This window comes from Hyaena hyaena, unplaced genomic scaffold (assembly GCF_003009895.1).
Source record: "Hyaena hyaena isolate Hyena2069 unplaced genomic scaffold, ASM300989v1 scaffold_92, whole genome shotgun sequence".
Taxonomy (NCBI): Eukaryota; Metazoa; Chordata; class Mammalia; order Carnivora; family Hyaenidae; genus Hyaena; species Hyaena hyaena.
In genome coordinates, this window is record NW_024080723.1 from 445,510 (window position 1) to 461,908 (window position 16,399).

A 16,399-nucleotide genomic window follows, 5' to 3' on the forward strand; every position below is an offset into this window, starting at 1 on the left:
AATACTTTAAATTTTTAAAATGTTTTTTATTTATTTCTGAAAGAGAGAGTGTGAGCAGGAGGGTCAGAGAGAGAGGGAGACACAGAATCCAAAGCAGGCTCCAGGCTCTGAGCTGTCAGTACAGAGACCGATGCGGGGCTTGAACCCATGAACCATGAGATCATGACCTGAGTCGAAGCTGGACGCTTAACCGACTGAGCCACCCAGGTGCCCCCATAAGTAATTGATTTTTGTGTATCAATTTTAGATCTTGAGGCCTTGCTAAAATTTTTTTTGTATATATACATAATCCTAAAGATTTTCTACATATACAATCATATCACCTGCAAATAAAGGCAATTTCCTTTTTCTATTTCTTCCCTAGCCCTAGTACAATATTAATAGCAATCATGACAATGAACATTGTTGACTTGTTCCTATCATGGCAAAAGTATTCACTCTTTCACCATTAACATTAGTTTTAAGGAAATCCCTACTGCTAGTTTGCTGAGAATTTTTATCATGAATGCTGGTTTTATCAAATACATTTTCCAAATTTATTGAGAGGATTATCCAGTCTGGTAATCTTTGTTTTGTTTGTTTTTGAGAGGGAGAGCGAGTACATGAGTGGGGGAGAGGGGCAAAGGGAGAAAGAGAATCTTTCATGCTCAGCGTGGAGCCTGATGCAGGGCTTGATCCCATGACCCTGGGATAATGACCTGAGCAGAAATCAAGAGTCAGATGCTTAACTGACTGAGCCACCCAAGTGTCCTAGTAATCTTTATGTTAATATGTGAATTATAGGGCTGCCTGGGTGGTCTCACGGTTCATGAGTTCAGGCACGGCATTGGGCTCTGCACTGACAACGTATAGCCTGCTTGGGATTTTTTCTTTCCAAAACTAACCTAAAAAAATTTTTTTTTAATTTGTGAATTATATTTCTTGACTTTCAGAGGTTCTATTGTATTTCTTGCATTCCTGGTATAAATCCCACTTGGTTATGATGTATTAATCATTTTATATATTAACTGAACTTGCCACTTTTAAAAAACGTGATTTGTGTCTATGTTCATGAGGGATATTGACTTATAGAGTTTTCTTTTCAAATCTGCTTCTGGAAACAGTGTAATCCTGACCTGATATAGAATAGATTTAGAAGTGTTTCCTCTTTCTGTGGTTTCAGAAGAGTTTAAGTTGGGTTGGCATTATTTCTTCCTGGAGTGTTTAAAAGAATTCAGAGCACTGGCTAGTCTTTTAGACCTGAAGGTTTCTTTTTGGAAAGATTTAAGTTACGAATCTAATTTCTGTAAACTGATAAAGAGCTATCAAACTTTCTATTTTCTCTTATGCTGGTTTTGGTAACTTGGTATTGGTGTAAAGTTGTACCTAATATTCTCTGGTTTGTTTAACCAACTATCTGTACTACCAGTTTTCTTACACACATCTTGGTAATGTGTTCTGTCGTTTTTCTGGATCAGACTAGAGACTTCTCTATTTATTAAATCTTTTTAAAAAAACAGCATTGGTTCCATTAATTTTCTCTATTGTTTGCCTTTTTTGCTTCATTGATTTTTTCTCTTACCCATATTATTTCCTTTTACTTATTTTGGGTTTACTTTTCATTTCCTAGCTTCTTATGGTGAAAGTTTAGATCACTGATTTAAACTAAACCTTCATTTTTATTAGAAGCATTTAAATACATGTTTCCCTCTAAGCTTTAGTGATACCTTTTTTAAAAATTGATATGGTTTCTATTTAGTTGAAAAAATTTTAATTTTCTTATGATTTCTTCTTTACCCCATGGGTTATTCAGAAATGTGATAGTTTCCAAGAATTTAGGGCTTTTCTGGATATTTTATTACCACTTATTTCTAATTTAATTTTGTGGTGGTTGGAAAATATACTTTAAAAGCTCAAGCTTTTTGAAATCATTTGAGACCACCATGTAGTCTATCTTAGTAAATGTTCCATGTGCACTTGATAAGAATATATATCCTGCAGCTGTTGGGTATAGTCTTTTTTATAAGTGTTAATTAACTCAAGTTGAATACTAGTGTTCACAATTTGAATTCCTTATTTTTCCCCTTGGATATTGTATCATTTACCAAAAGAGCAATGTTAATTTCTCCCTTACAACTGTCAGTTTTTCCTTCATGTATTTTGGAACTCTGTTGCTAGTTACATCTACTTATGATTGTCACATCTCCCTCACTGACACATAAAATGTCCCTCTTTATTTCTGGTAATCCCTTGGGTCTTGAAGTCTACTTTGTCTGATATTCATCTAGCTATAGAAACTTTTTTATGCTTCCTATTTTCATGGTATATCCATCCTAACTCTCTTGCTTACAAATTTTATATCTATTTTTAATTAAAGTACATCTCTTATAGATAGTATATAGTTGGATTTTTTTAAAAGACTTTATTTTTTAGAGCAGTTTTAGGGTCACAGCAAAATTGAGCAGGCAGTACAGACAGCCCCTACATTCTCCCACCCCCAACACATACACACAGCCTCACCTACTATCAACATCCCCATTCCAGAGTGGTATATTTGTTACATGAACAATTCCATTACTCAAAGTCCATAGTTTACACTAGGGTTCACTCTTTCTTGTATGTTCTATGATTTTTGACAAATGCTTAATGGTATGTATACACCACTGTGATATCATGCGGACTAGTTCAAGGCCCTAAAAATGTTCTATGTTCCATCTATTCAACTTGCCCTCCTTTCTAACCCTTGGCAACAACCACCAGACTTTTTACTATTTCCATAGGGTTACCTTTTCCAGAATACCATATAGTTGGAAAGATTGGCTTAACATAGTCATATGCATTTAAGTTTCCTCCTTTTCTTTTCATGGCTTGATAACTGATTTCTTTTTAGCAGTAAATCACATTCCATTGTCTGGATATACAACTGTCCACCTACTGAAGGACGTTTTGGTTGCTTCCAACTTTGGCAATGATGAATAAAACTTACTGTAAATATCCATATGTAGGCTTTTGTGTGGACATAATTTTGCAACTCCTTTGGGTAAATACCACGGAGTATGACTGCTGGTTCATATGGTAAGATTATGTTTAGTTTTGTAAGAAAATACCAAACTGTCTTCTAAAGGAGCTGTACTATTGTATTCTCACCAGCAATGAATGAGTTCTTGCTGTTCCCCATCCTTGCCAGCATTTGATGTCATCAGTGTTGGAATTTTCACCATTTTAATAAGCTATAATGATATCTCAATGTTTTAATTTGCAGTTACCTGATAGGATGTTCATCTTTTCATATGCTTACTTCCATCCATATGTCTTCTTTGATGAGGTATCTGTTCAGATCTCTTGCCCACTTTTTAAAATAAGTTCGAGAGAGAGCATGAGTTTACAGGAGAGGGACAGAGAGAGAGAATCCCAAGCAGACTCTGCACTGTCAGGAAGAGCTGGACATGGGACTCAAACCCATGAACAATGAGATCATGACCAGAGCCAAAATGAAGAGTCAAGTCTTAACCAACTGAGCCACCCAGGCACCCCTAGATCTCTTGCCCATTTTTCAATCAGGTTGTTTTCTTATTGAGTTTTAAGAGTTCTTTGTATATCATAGATAATCCTTTATCAGATATGCTGCTGCAAATATTTTCTCCCAGTCTGTTGCTTCTCATTTTCTTGATAGTGTCTTAGAGAAGTTTTTACTTGATGAAATCCAAATTACCAATTCTTTATTTCATGGATCATGCCTTATTGTTACATCTAAAAGATGGTTGCCAAACCCAATGCCATCTAGATTTTATCTAGATTTAACATCTGGATGTGATCTGCTAGGAGTCTTATAGTTTCATGTTTTACACTTAGGTCTGTGATCCATTTTGACTTAATTTTTGTGAAAGGTGTATGGCTTTTCTGTTGTTTTGTGTGGCTATATGGTTCTAGGACATGCTGAAAAGACTATCTTTGCTCTTGGTCAGAGATCTGTAGACTATGTTTGTTTAGATTGGATCTTAACTACGTGGCCTTTTAACTGAAACGTTTAGTCTCTCCCCTTCCACATAATTCTTGATATGTAAGGGTTTAAGTCAGCCACTTTGCTGTTTTCTAATTGTCCCATGTCATTTTTTCTTCCTATATTCTTTTCTCCCATTCTCTGGGTTAAATGTGTCTAATTCCTCATTGTTTTTAAGCCATACTTTAGGTTCATAGTGGTTACTCTGTTCAGATTTTAAAACTTTTCCCCCAGATTGGATAGATCTATAGACTTATGTTCATTAATCCTTGAAGTATCCAATAGCTCATATAAGTTGTTCATTTTAGTTCTTGAGTTTACAATTGATATTTCTCTGATGAGAGTCTCTACTTATTCACTCTTCATGATCATTTCTCCTGTAAATCCTTGAACATATTTAAATATCACCTTTACAGTTCTACTAAGTTGTGTTAATTGCCAAATACTGGGTCATTTGGGGGTCTATTTCTAATAACTGTTTTTTGAACATGGGGCAAATTTTCCTCTTTTGCATGGCAAATAATTTGTATTCTAGGATGGATATTGTGGATAATACCCTTGAAGGAGTCTGAATTATGTCATCTTCTAAATGGTATTTTATTCTTTGGGACTGTTTGACCTTAGGCTAGCCAGCCCATAGGCCATATGGGACTGTTTTTGTCAAGTTTTATTGGAACAAAGCTATTGCCTGCTTTTTTACATATTGTCTATGGCTATTTCTACACTAAAACAGCAGGGCTATGTAGTTGTGACACAGACCATATGGCTCACAAACCTAAATTCTATGCTCTCTTGCCCTTTAAGAAAGTTTGCCAACCCCTGTTCTAGGATTCACACCTCACTCCTCAGGTGTCACGTTTCACTGAGGTCTCTCCATTTGGGATGGGCTGGTTACTCCAAGGATTCTGCGGCACTAAGTCTTGCAAATCCTTTTCCTAGACATGCACATCCTAAGTCCTCAGACAGGTACTCCTTTTTTTTTTTAATGTGTGTTGTTTTTTTTTTTTAATTTCCGAGAGAGAGAGAGAGACAGCATGAGCAGGGGAGGGTCAGAGAGAGAGGGAGATACAGAATCTGAAGCAGGCTCCAGGCTCCGAGCTAGCTGTCAGCACAGAGCCCGATGTGGGGCTCGAACCCATGAACCACAAGAGCATGACCTGAGCCAGAGTCAGACGCTTAACCGACTGAGCCCCCAGGTGCCCCCTCAGACAGGTACTCTTGATAAGACCCCATCAGATGGGAGATCCCATTTCTGCCTCCCTCCCCACATTTCCCTTGTCTATTTAAATTTCTGTTTCAGTAATCCAGCCTCTTCAGCTGAGCAGCATTGCGATTCTGGTTAGGGCCAACTTTCCTGGGAAAATGCTGGAAGATGCGCCCAGGCAGAATCTCAGGATGCTTAATTGAGGGGCTTAACAGTCTGTTTTCCTTCTCCCAAGGATCACAGCCCTGTGCGGTTGTTCAATGCCTGAAAATAATACACTTATTTTGTCCAGGTTTAAAGTTGTTTTTTGTGAGGATACATCTGGCACTAGTTGTTTATTTTTATTTTTGAGAGAGAGGCAGCGTGAGCAGGGGAGTGTCAGAGAGAGAGGGAGACACAGAATCCAAAACAGGCTCCAGGCTCTGAGCTAGCTGTCAGCACAGAGCCTGACATGGGGCTCGAACCCACGAACCGTAAGATTATGACCTGAGCCAAAGTCGGACGCTTAACCGACTGAGCCACCCAGGTGCCCCCTGGCACTAGTTATTTTGTTATCATAAGATAAAGCTGCTTTTGCAGAATGAGAGATCCTAGAAAACAGAATATTGTGATGATTCTACTCATGGCCTTTCATTTGACATTCATTGAATAATAATTTTCAGGTTAACTATGTAGAATTCCCTGAACCCTCCCGTATAGTACAAAGTAGACACTATGTTAAGTCATTACATGTTGGCCGTGTACAACCAGGACCGTTCGCGTCTTCAGGGAGTTCAGTCTAGTAAATCAGACAAACATTATACATATCCCTTTTTCCCCATTTTGAAATACATCTCTAGCAAGGCATACAGAACTAAAAGTAATTAAAAGCAGAGGGCTAGATTTCCTCCCCTTTCCCACCATATATCCTTAATGGGACTAGTAGTATGACAAACTGGGTAGGCTTTATAGAAATCTAAACAATGTAGGGCAAAGATCACCTCTTTTGGACTTTGATTATAAACTACTTAAAAATGAATTTAAATGCATGATAGTTGTAGTTTTGTGTTGTTGTTTTTTTTTTAAGATCAGTAGTTTCCAAAATAAGTCAACTGAGTTTGATTTTGTGAATTTGTCTAGAGCTATGTCTTTCTGGTCCAAAAACTAAGATATAATCAAGGATCATAATCCTATAGAGACTTCACCTGTGCTTTCTTATGCTTAGGCTCCCCCCAGTGAAGTTGCTTTGTATTTTGCTACCATTAAGTCCTGTCTTAAGATAAGTTCATTCAGTGACCACACCCAATTGCAAAGCTTAGAAGGCACATCGTGAGCACTGCAGCCTACTTACTGACCAGACGTCAAACAAGAGTGAGACATTTAGGGGGCAGAAACTTTTAACCTTATTTTAAATTAATCTGAGCTTTTCACAGAGTTTTCATAGGGAGTATCTAATTCAGAAGAAAAAACAGGTGGCTTTGCCTCATCTAACTTGTGTTGGCTAAAGGCTCCCTTTGAGTTGTAAACATTTAGCCGGGGGACAAGGCCTGGCTCTGCTAACAGTCCAAGACGTGTAGGCTCATGAGGCTTAAGGCAGGAGCAAATGTTTGATATGCTTGTTTCCCTCAACAGTACAGACCAGGGATTGGCAAACATTTTCTGCAAAGAGCCAGATAGTAAATATTTTAGGCATTTCAGGCTACACAGTTTCTGTCAAAACCACTCAACTCTGCCCCTGTAGCATGAAAGGAGCCGTAGAGAACAAATAACACAGCTGTGTTCTAATAAACTTAATTTACAAAAACAGGCGGCTAGGATTTGACCTAGAGTTTGCTGAACCCTGCTGTACATAAATTAGCAGAAGTTTAACTGTGTTTTTAGTTTTATAAAATGTTCAAGATCTTGAAAAAAGGTTTTCCTTGTTTGTAAATTGCCAGCTTTACTGAATGGTTATCTTTTCTATTGATGAGATAAAGCTGTTTTTACCTCGCAATTCCTCCAAGTGACCAAAAGTGGTAAAGAGAACTGTTTCTACATGCTACCTAATCACACAGTACTTTGCATGTGGTAACTTCAAAATGAAACTTCAAAATGAAACTTTTCTTTTGACAGATTAACACTACAGGTGAAGATTGGTAAAAAGAAACACTGATTTCTGAGGTGGCCTGGAGAGGAAAAGTGCTGGTCAGTATCACGTGGACAAGCTTAGTGTTTTCCAAAGATGCTATTGAAGTAGTCTTTGCTACTGCTTGCCTTCACTCAGAGCTCTTCATAAAAACATGGGCTGCATGAAATCAAAGCAAACTTTCCCATTTCCTACCACATTTGAGAGCGAGAAGCGGCATGCAAGTGAAGAAAGCTTTATGTCTGGAGAGAGATTTCCACCTAGAATGCCTTCTTCAGTTCAGGTCGAGCAAGAAGTGAGAAAACCATCAGGAACCGAAATTGTGGTCTTCGAATTTGCACATCGCCTGTCCCAGGAAATCCTGAGTGACGCCCTGCAGCAGTGGGCAGGCAATAACATCAAGTACTATGACATCCCATATATTGAGAGTGAGGGGCCTTGACTCTGTAGGATGATAACTTCTTGAATTGTGGATAAAGTTGGTGCTACATGAAACAATAGCAAAAACTGGTGTGAATAAATACAAATAACTACATCTGGATGTAAAAAAGTCTATGATAATATCAAGAGTATAGAGTACTTAAATGAAATATGTTAAGCACTTTTTATGTTAACACCGATTTCTATCTGCTTGGCCTAGGATTTTAGTCATTTAAAGGGCGAAACATAGGTCCTGCACCACAGTAATCAGCTATTATGTCACAGCACTTTCTTCCTGAGGCAGTAATAGAATCACCAAAGAAATCAAATGGTTAAAGACACTTCTTTTAAAATTACTATTTGTTAATTTACACACACACAAATAAGATATGAGAAGGCTTTTTCCCAAAATGCTTTGGCAAGGAAATGGCACTTAAGCCACAGTAATTAACAGTGGGTCTTGTTTGTCAAAACCATTTGTGTCAAGGATCCCTGTTCCTTAACACAAATGACCAAGGAGTAGAAAGCAACCCATGCAGAGGAAGTCCACCTTGAAACCTGTTCTTGAGACATTTATTTTTGTAGCTGAAAAGTCTAACTACCACCTTGAACCTCAGGGCCCAAACTAACCTCAGCTGTTACTGGATGACTCAAGACATCACACATAAGGCACCTGAACAAGATACAATTTACAGAAGTCATGACATTAATGTTTATGGCATTGAATTAAGCAGCCCAGTGATATAACAATAAGAATTTTTACAAATAGCAATCCAGTAAATTTTAAAATAACAGAAGCTCTAGTCAAGATAGAAAGCAGAACCTGTTCTCAGTGCTGCATGCATGTTAAGTTTTACTATCTCAAAGATGCAGAGGGTCAGTATATGGGCACTCGTTCCCATTTTATTATTGACTAGTGGGACCAGTCTATGCATGAGTATACATACTTGTGTTACAAAACGAAAGATCAAACACTCCTCCAAAGAGTATTCATTTATTTGTGTATGTGTGGTAACAATGCTGTTAAGGTATTTATAGCCATAGACTTAAATCTATCTTTTTGGGGCAGCTTTTATTTTTATTTTTTTTAACAAGTACTGTTTGAGATCCATGGCAATAGAAAATTTGGGAGGGGAAGAAGATATTGAGAAGACACACCTATAGAAAAATTGGGATGCAGCCACTAGAATTGTCTTTTCACCAAGATTTGCTGCATACTGAGTTTAATTGGAAAGGGGATTATTTAAGTCTGTGTGCATTAGATTCTTAAGATTCAACAGATCATTGTCACCAATATCTAAAGGACGGCAGAAGACGACTTGAGATAAATATGTACGTGGCCTTATAAGCAGGCAGAAATGCTACCTCTAATTTTAACGGTTATACTTTGAAACCCACAAATGGAGTGAATTCTCCCGGATGCATGGACAAAGAAGGTTCTCTGAAGTGAGTGATGTACCATTTTTCCATTGCTTTTAGACACCTGTCATTCAACTTTCATTTCACCTAGATCTGAACTCTTCTGTTGTACAATCTAGAAAGAAGGTAGAAAAAACCCACCATCCTCATTTACACAAGGATATGAAGGCCTAAAACTAAGAAAACATTTTTGGAAAGTGCAAAATATATTTCCAGGTCATAAAGAAAAATTTAGGGTTTTGAGTATACTAATCACTCAGACAAAAGCCTCGATGTTGCCGTTTTTCATCCGTTTTATGTCTCACATCAGGACATTTTTGCTGCAAAGTCACTCACTGTTTAAAAGATGTAGTTAAGTATATAATACAATATTACAGTGACAAAATAAAGCCATAGCCACACTAAATTTTTCAGCACCCATTGGGACGTAGACTGGCGAGTTTTGGTACAGCTAAGTATTTTAACCTCAGGTTCCTCCTGTGCCTGGTCCCCTATTTCCCAGGGGGTAACAGGCATGCCTGTCAGATCCACATCTAGCGCCAAGTGTCTCTCTGTTGCCGCCCTGACACTGCGGCAGTATGGTTTTGTCACCAAGCACCAAACCCTCGCTCCTGAATCATTTTCACAGAGTAAAATATCTTGCAGTGTAGCCTTACCTTGCATGGACAAGGAACTACGAGGCTTGCATCATCAGTGAGTGAGTAGATAATCCAAGTTGGAGGCAGGCAGGAAAAAGAACTGGATAAGCAAGTGTGTACCACAGGTGAAATTATCAAGATACACTTTTGCCTTGACAACAAGGCAGATAAGAACATCTTTGGTAGGGTTCCTCCTCTCATACCTTCATATTTAAATACAAGATTTATTTTACTTTGAACTTTCATGAATAGTAAAAGGTCTATTTGAGAAGAAAGGAACATATAAAACACAAGACTGAAAGAATTATTAGCTACAGAAAGGGAAACGTTTGTTCCCACTTCTATCACAAACACAGATGAAATAAGAATAGTGGCCAAATCATAAGGGAACCATGGCGCAAGAAACAGCACCCACGTCAGGCTCCATCAAAAGACACTGCAAAACAAATCTCCAGTGTTCTCGACTGAGGGAAGGGAACTTCTTTACCACCCTGACAGGTGCCCAACTACTGACTCTTTTCCCTTGGGAACATCCAGGCTAGGGGCAGATGAGTGCCGCCAGTGCGGCAAAGAACCTGCAGATGGCAACAAACCCAGATTCTCCGAGGAAGTGAGGAAGCGTGCCAGTTCCTCACCTACAGAGACTCAATCCCGCGAAAGTGCTTCCCTGCTCCCTTCCCTAGTTAAAGGTCTCTCGTGTGCTATTACCTTTCAGTTACAAGCCTTTGATCCTAGAGTGCTCCATTTTCAGTTGCCTTATCTGTCCTTTGCTACCTACCTATGGTCATTAGCACTCAAAGCACAACTTTGAAGGGGATAAAAATGATCCTAGTTCCAAAGGAATAATTTGTGTTAAACTGCCTTATTAGTACTAAAAACAGACATACTGCTGAATAGGATAGCATGACACATGTATCCTACTTAATATCATTGGCATTTTATGAGATGAGGGAACTATGCTTTTATATTATATACTTTTAGAAATCAAAGTTAGAGACACATGATAAAGTAAATGCAAGGAACAGTAATTTAAAAACAAAATTCCTACAAATGTGTTGTTTGCTTATTAAGCAGTTAATGCCCTCACCCTGTATCTGTGTGGCCAAACAGGATGTATCTTCCTTGGGGCAAGTGGGCACAAGCTCAGATGTACCCCTTATCTCTTACTTTGGAAAACTCACGTTTTGTTAGCTAATTCTCTTCCTGTAAGACTTAGCTACGAAATTGTATATTTTTTCCAAATATTTTTGAGAAAACATTTTTTCTAACTGTACAATAACAGTCTAGTTGCAATTAACTATGAGTTCGTATTAAAGCAAGCAAATGCCTTTCAACATTGTTTACTGTCATTTTTTGACATAAAGAACATTTTCTGCATGTCTAATGAATACAAAGTGAATAAAAATACAAATAATTTCTTGGCTTATTCAGGTCCAATTTAAGAGCTTTAAGAATATCAATGTAAACATGTCCATTATCATGCCATCTTTAGTCTAAACCCGTTCCTCACTTTTTTGGTGGGAAAATGCTTCGTGTTAAATATTAAGAATAGAAAATTTAAAGCAGCTCCTCCTACACTGCAATTTCCTCATCTAAAAGAAGAGTGCAAGATATAAGTTTTGATGTGTTTCTCAGTTCTGCCACTTTTGTTTTTAAAAACCTGAAATTCTCTTCATTTCTGAGGGGTTTTGGATGAAGAAAAAACTATAACAAGTTAGAAAAGATAAACTGACCTTTAAAGGTCATTCTTCCCTAGACTTTAACATGCCAAGTCTAGAACACCTGCAGTTCCTTGTGTCCCTTAAGAAAAACTTATTTTGTCAACAGTACCAATTACTGAAGGTATTTCTATTTTGAACAAGGTCCTGGCTTTCGATTTTTTTCCCTCCTGATTTAAACTATGCAATGGCAAGTAATTTCTCACACTTCCTAATTCCTCATCCTGTCAGATTAACAAATCCTAAAAAACAACGAGAAATAAAGCTTTCACTTTCACCATAGGAAGGGATTCTGGTTAATTTTAGGGAAGACCAAAGCTGAGTTAATACTAGAGAGACAACCTCATAAAAACCTTTTTGCTTTGCTTGAGATTTCTAATATTATACAAGGAACACTTCTACAGTAACATCATTATTTTAAAATAGATTTATACATGCAGAAAATTCTGTGAAGCATTAACACAATAGACAAAAAAATTTCAGGGCCATTTCTTAATCTACACATAGGTTTATTTAATCAGTGTACAAACTACTGCCCAAAGCCAAAACACAAGGTTCCCATTTCAATTAGAGATTTCAACTCAATAATCTCTAAAGAATTTCAAATTTTCCCATCTATAAAGCAGGGGTTGGCAAACTTTCTTCAAAGGATCCCATAGTAAATCTTTTAGGCTTTGCAAGCCTGACAATCTCCGTTGCAACTACTCAGAGCACCCACAGATAATATGTAAAGAGAGAAGTATATAGCTATGTTCTAATAATGCTTTATTTGTGGACACTGGTATTAGAATTTCATGTTTTTACATGTCATGTAATATCAGTCTTTGATTTCTTCCTCCAGCCATTTAAAAATGCAGAAGCCATTCGGAGCTGGTAGAAAAATAAGTAACAGGCAGCAGGCCAGATTTGGCCCATGTGCCACACAGTTTGCCAACATCTGCTCCAAAATAATTCCTTAAAAATCTAGTCACCTTATAATTTCAAATCGTTACTTCCCAGAGATTTAAAGTAATTATTCACATCTTCATCAGTAACTTCTTTTAGATTAGCCGGTTTCCATTTTGGGCTCTGGTCTTTATCTATTAAAACTGTCAAGTGAAGACATAAGAAATGTTAGTACATTTCTTTCAGGCATTACCAGATTCTAATTACAGAACTGACAGAAACTACCTAACACGAGGCATATTTTCTATAGCACATTTTTTCCTGCAGGGTTTAAATTTTTGTTATTGGTTCCATTTTTCTTTCAAATTAAGCCTCAGCAGAATTTGGCTGGATGATGATCCCTGTGGTTATTTCCCAACCTGCTAAGTCTGATGCCCGTAGCTTGAATACAGCCTATGAACTAATGTGGCTTAAGGCTTAGAACTCTTTTCCCTTCTTCAAACAAAATCGTAAATGAAATCTTCCTGTTATAAAACAGCTAAAACCAGGGTTGGTGTAGTTTAAAGGGAAGGCAGGGGAGGGTGGAGGGCCCAAATCTGCCTTCTAACCTCCTCCACATTGAGTTGAAAGGAAAATTACTTAAAGTAGAGAAGGGGATGACTTTATGCATAATTAAATGTGGATACTGCTGTTTTGCTGAATCCTCTGGTTCACACAGCTCTGCATTAAAATACCAGACTTCTCTGCAGGTTATCATAAGAAACTCGACTTCTCTTATTTTGGAGTAGTCATCATTCATTGTAGCCACATAGCATCCCCACAGGATCCTAAGTACAAAGCAATTGGCAAACCTCTCCTTTAAAAAGGTAGGAGTGTCTGCTTCCTGGTTGTGATTGTATACTACAGTTACACAAATGTTACTGTTTGGGAAAACTTGGAGGGCACATAGGATCTCTCTATATTATCTTAACACTGTGTGTTAATGTACAATTATCTCAAAAAATTTTTTTGAGAAGGAGACTAGGTATGGTTAATGGTAGGGAATTGCAACCATATTTAAAATGTGCATAATTCTTGTGATTGATAAAAATATTTAAACATAAAAACTCTGAACCTAAAAAAAAACAAATTTAGTATTAAAAGGCTAAATAATTAAAGAAGCAATCTGGGAACCAAGAAGCAGGAGGAAGAGGGAAAGGGGCTTTGTGCATTATTAAATGTGGATACTAGAGCTTTTTAAGTCTGGGCTGCCTAGCTACAGGATTCTAGCTAGTATCAGATCGGTGGTAACACTGAACACTGATGTTATGATCCCTGCCACTTTGACAGTTTTCCATTCCCCAGACAGCATAAAGAAAAACAATCCTGGAACATTATTTCTTCAAGAATCTCTTCCTTTTTAAGCCCTCTGGCCAATGCTATCATGCTATCTACCTCCTTGACAGTCTGAAGGGCAAAAATAGAGAGAATATTAATCAAATCTGGCTGTTCTTTTATTTCAAACTGACATAAGTTTTTTACTTAGCACAGATATAACAAGTCCTTGCCATGTAGACAGCTCAGGGTTTTTCAAGTCTCATGAGGCACCCACTCAAATTCCATTTGGTAACTCTTTAGCTCGCTGAAATAACCTATTTTTATTTTCTTCTATAACCAGGAAGAAGTTTATTCTAGATGTTAAGAGTAAGAATTTTTAACAACCAGTCCCTTAATTTGCTAGTTTATTTTATCTAATTTGCTAACATATTTTATAATTAGCAAACTGTAGCAAACATTTGGTTATTATGCAAGAACACCAAACAGTTTTACCCAGAATAGATACTGCTTTCAAAATAAGGAGTTTATGCTAAAGATGAGGCAGTATGCTTTCTCTTCATTAGAAAGCAGCTTGATAAGCTCCTGACTTATGAATCAAAACTTTGATGCTGCTTGGTTTTAACTGTTTCCTTAAAATAATGGACAATAAATATGAAAGCAGTACCTTCATTTTTTAAGCTTAAGAAGGGCTGCTGTAACATATAATGAATACTTTAACAGTAAAACCCAAATAGCACACATGTCCTTCTACTAACAGAGATGTAGGCTCTGATCCACATGCAGCAAGAATTTGTAGGGAATTAGTGGGAAAAGTACCCATTTTACCTGGTTTCTATAAAACATATACCCCTCTCCTCTGACTCAATTCCCTGTGTCTTCTAAAAGGATTTAAACCCCTACTTATTTCTGATGATATTTTATCATGCCATAAATTAAGATAATTCTACAATGGTGACCAGTGTTTATCAAAGCTTACAGCTCAGAGAACATAATCTTTTATTTAAAGTAAATACAGACTCTGAACTATATTAAAGCGATCAATAAAAACATTAAAAAATTATATGTGCAAAACACATGCAAAAGTTAAGAACTCATTTTATACAACATACACAGCTATTATTTATGGGGGATATGGGCTTATACATAAAAAATTGTTGCAAATTTGCTAAGAACAAAAAAGCCCATTTCACTTGCTTTTTCTAAATATGCTGACTTTGGAGATGATAAAGATAAATCAGATATTCATAAGAACACTAGCACATGTTACCAATTATTGTATATAGTTTTTTCTCTCAATGTCAATTTGAACTTCTCAGTTATAGGCAAAGAGGTAATGGGAGAGTTCATTGCTGCTGGGATTTTGCCAGGCCGGTACGAGAGAGAAGAGCAGTACGGGACTTCAGGGCTTCTTGCAAGGAAATAAATGCACCTTTCAAACCTTTCAGCAACAGAAAAACTTTTCAAACGCAACTGCACTTAGCAGAGGCGGTCTGAATGACTGTAGAAAGCAGGGTTACCTCTCACATAGAAATTAGGGAGCAGTGACACAAGGTTATGTGAAGTTTTCAAACAATACTGGTTTTAAAGACTGATTTTCCCTTATATGTCAGTTGGTAATATTAAAATAGCAACAACTTTGCAATCTTTATGAAAGTATAATTTTCACTAATAAAACAACTATCATCTTTGCTCACAAATCCTATTTCCATAATAGCTGGGAAGAATATCCATCACTTACCTGCCATAACACCTTCATGAAAGTCATGGCCTCCCTGAAAGAAAAATCGAGATTAAATGGTGAATTTCCAGCCATCCTTATTTGCAGTGATGACCTCTCCCCTCCACCCCACTGCAGCCTCCTACCCTCACGGCCATAGCCTGAAATACACATTCAGAGACTGGGACTGACTTTATGACCCACTCTCTGATCACCGTCTCCAATTCTTATCGACCCAAGTACCTTCACTTGCAAATCCCTGACTCCACCGAACACCACTGATTCTACAACTTTTCCACCACTCACTTGGCTCCTCATCCAGCCCAGTTTCCCCAGTCCATTAACGGGGTCATCTTGCCTAGAAAATGCCCTCATCTGCCTTAATCCTTTTTCTCCCCTGTATTCTTTCCTGGCAAAAACCCATCTGCCCTACCATATACCTCTGCCTTCTTTCGAGCAGCTAAATCTTGCTGTAGAAAAATCATACAACTGTGATTGGTTTCATTTAAGATTCATGACCACACAGAGTGGCGAAAATTAACAACTCAGGAAACAACAGATGCTGAACGAGGGTGTGGAGAAACGGGAACCCTCTTGCGCTGTTGGTGGGAATGCAAACTGGTACAGCCACTTGGAAAACAGTGTGGAGGTTCCTCAAAAAATTAACAGTAGAACTCCCCTATGACCCAGCAATAGCACTGCTACGATTTTACCCAAGGGATACAGGAGTGCTGATGCCTAGGGGCACATGGACCCTAATGTTCACAGCAGCACTTTCAACAACAGCCAAATCATGGAAAGAGCCTAAATGTCCATCAACTGATGAACGGATAAAGAAGATGTGGTTTACATATGCAATGGAATACTACTTGGCAATGAGAAAGAAGGAAATCATGCCACTTGCAGCAACGTGGATGGAACTGGAAGGTATTATGTTGAGTGTCAGGGAAAGAAAGATATCATATGTTTTTACTCTTATGTGGATCTTGGAAAGTTAA

General features: G+C 37.6%; 2 protein-coding genes across 6 annotated transcripts in view; one reads left to right on the forward strand and one right to left on the reverse strand.

Annotated features, from left to right (window-relative positions):
• The window catches only part of CUNH2orf88 (chromosome unknown C2orf88 homolog), a 57,626-nt gene extending 46,547 nt beyond the window's left edge, over window positions 1-11,079 (forward strand). For all 4 annotated transcript variants that reach the window (XM_039234724.1, XM_039234723.1, XM_039234726.1 and 1 more), the window contains one exon: window positions 7,275-11,079. In XM_039234724.1, the coding sequence (XP_039090655.1) occupies window positions 7,442-7,729 (288 nt within the window). In that variant the 5' untranslated portion in view covers window positions 7,275-7,441 and the 3' untranslated portion in view covers window positions 7,730-11,079. The remainder of the gene's footprint in view (window positions 1-7,274) is intronic.
• An 895-nt stretch (window positions 11,080-11,974) lies between these two features.
• Window positions 11,975-16,399, reverse strand: part of HIBCH (3-hydroxyisobutyryl-CoA hydrolase) — a 100,080-nt gene continuing 95,655 nt past the window's right edge. For both annotated transcript variants that reach the window (XM_039234729.1, XM_039234728.1), the window contains 2 exons: window positions 15,423-15,456; window positions 11,975-12,570 (listed from right to left, as the gene is read on the reverse strand). In XM_039234729.1, coding sequence (XP_039090660.1) covers window positions 12,455-12,570; window positions 15,423-15,456 — 150 coding nt within the window. In that variant the 3' untranslated portion in view covers window positions 11,975-12,454. The remainder of the gene's footprint in view (window positions 12,571-15,422; window positions 15,457-16,399) is intronic.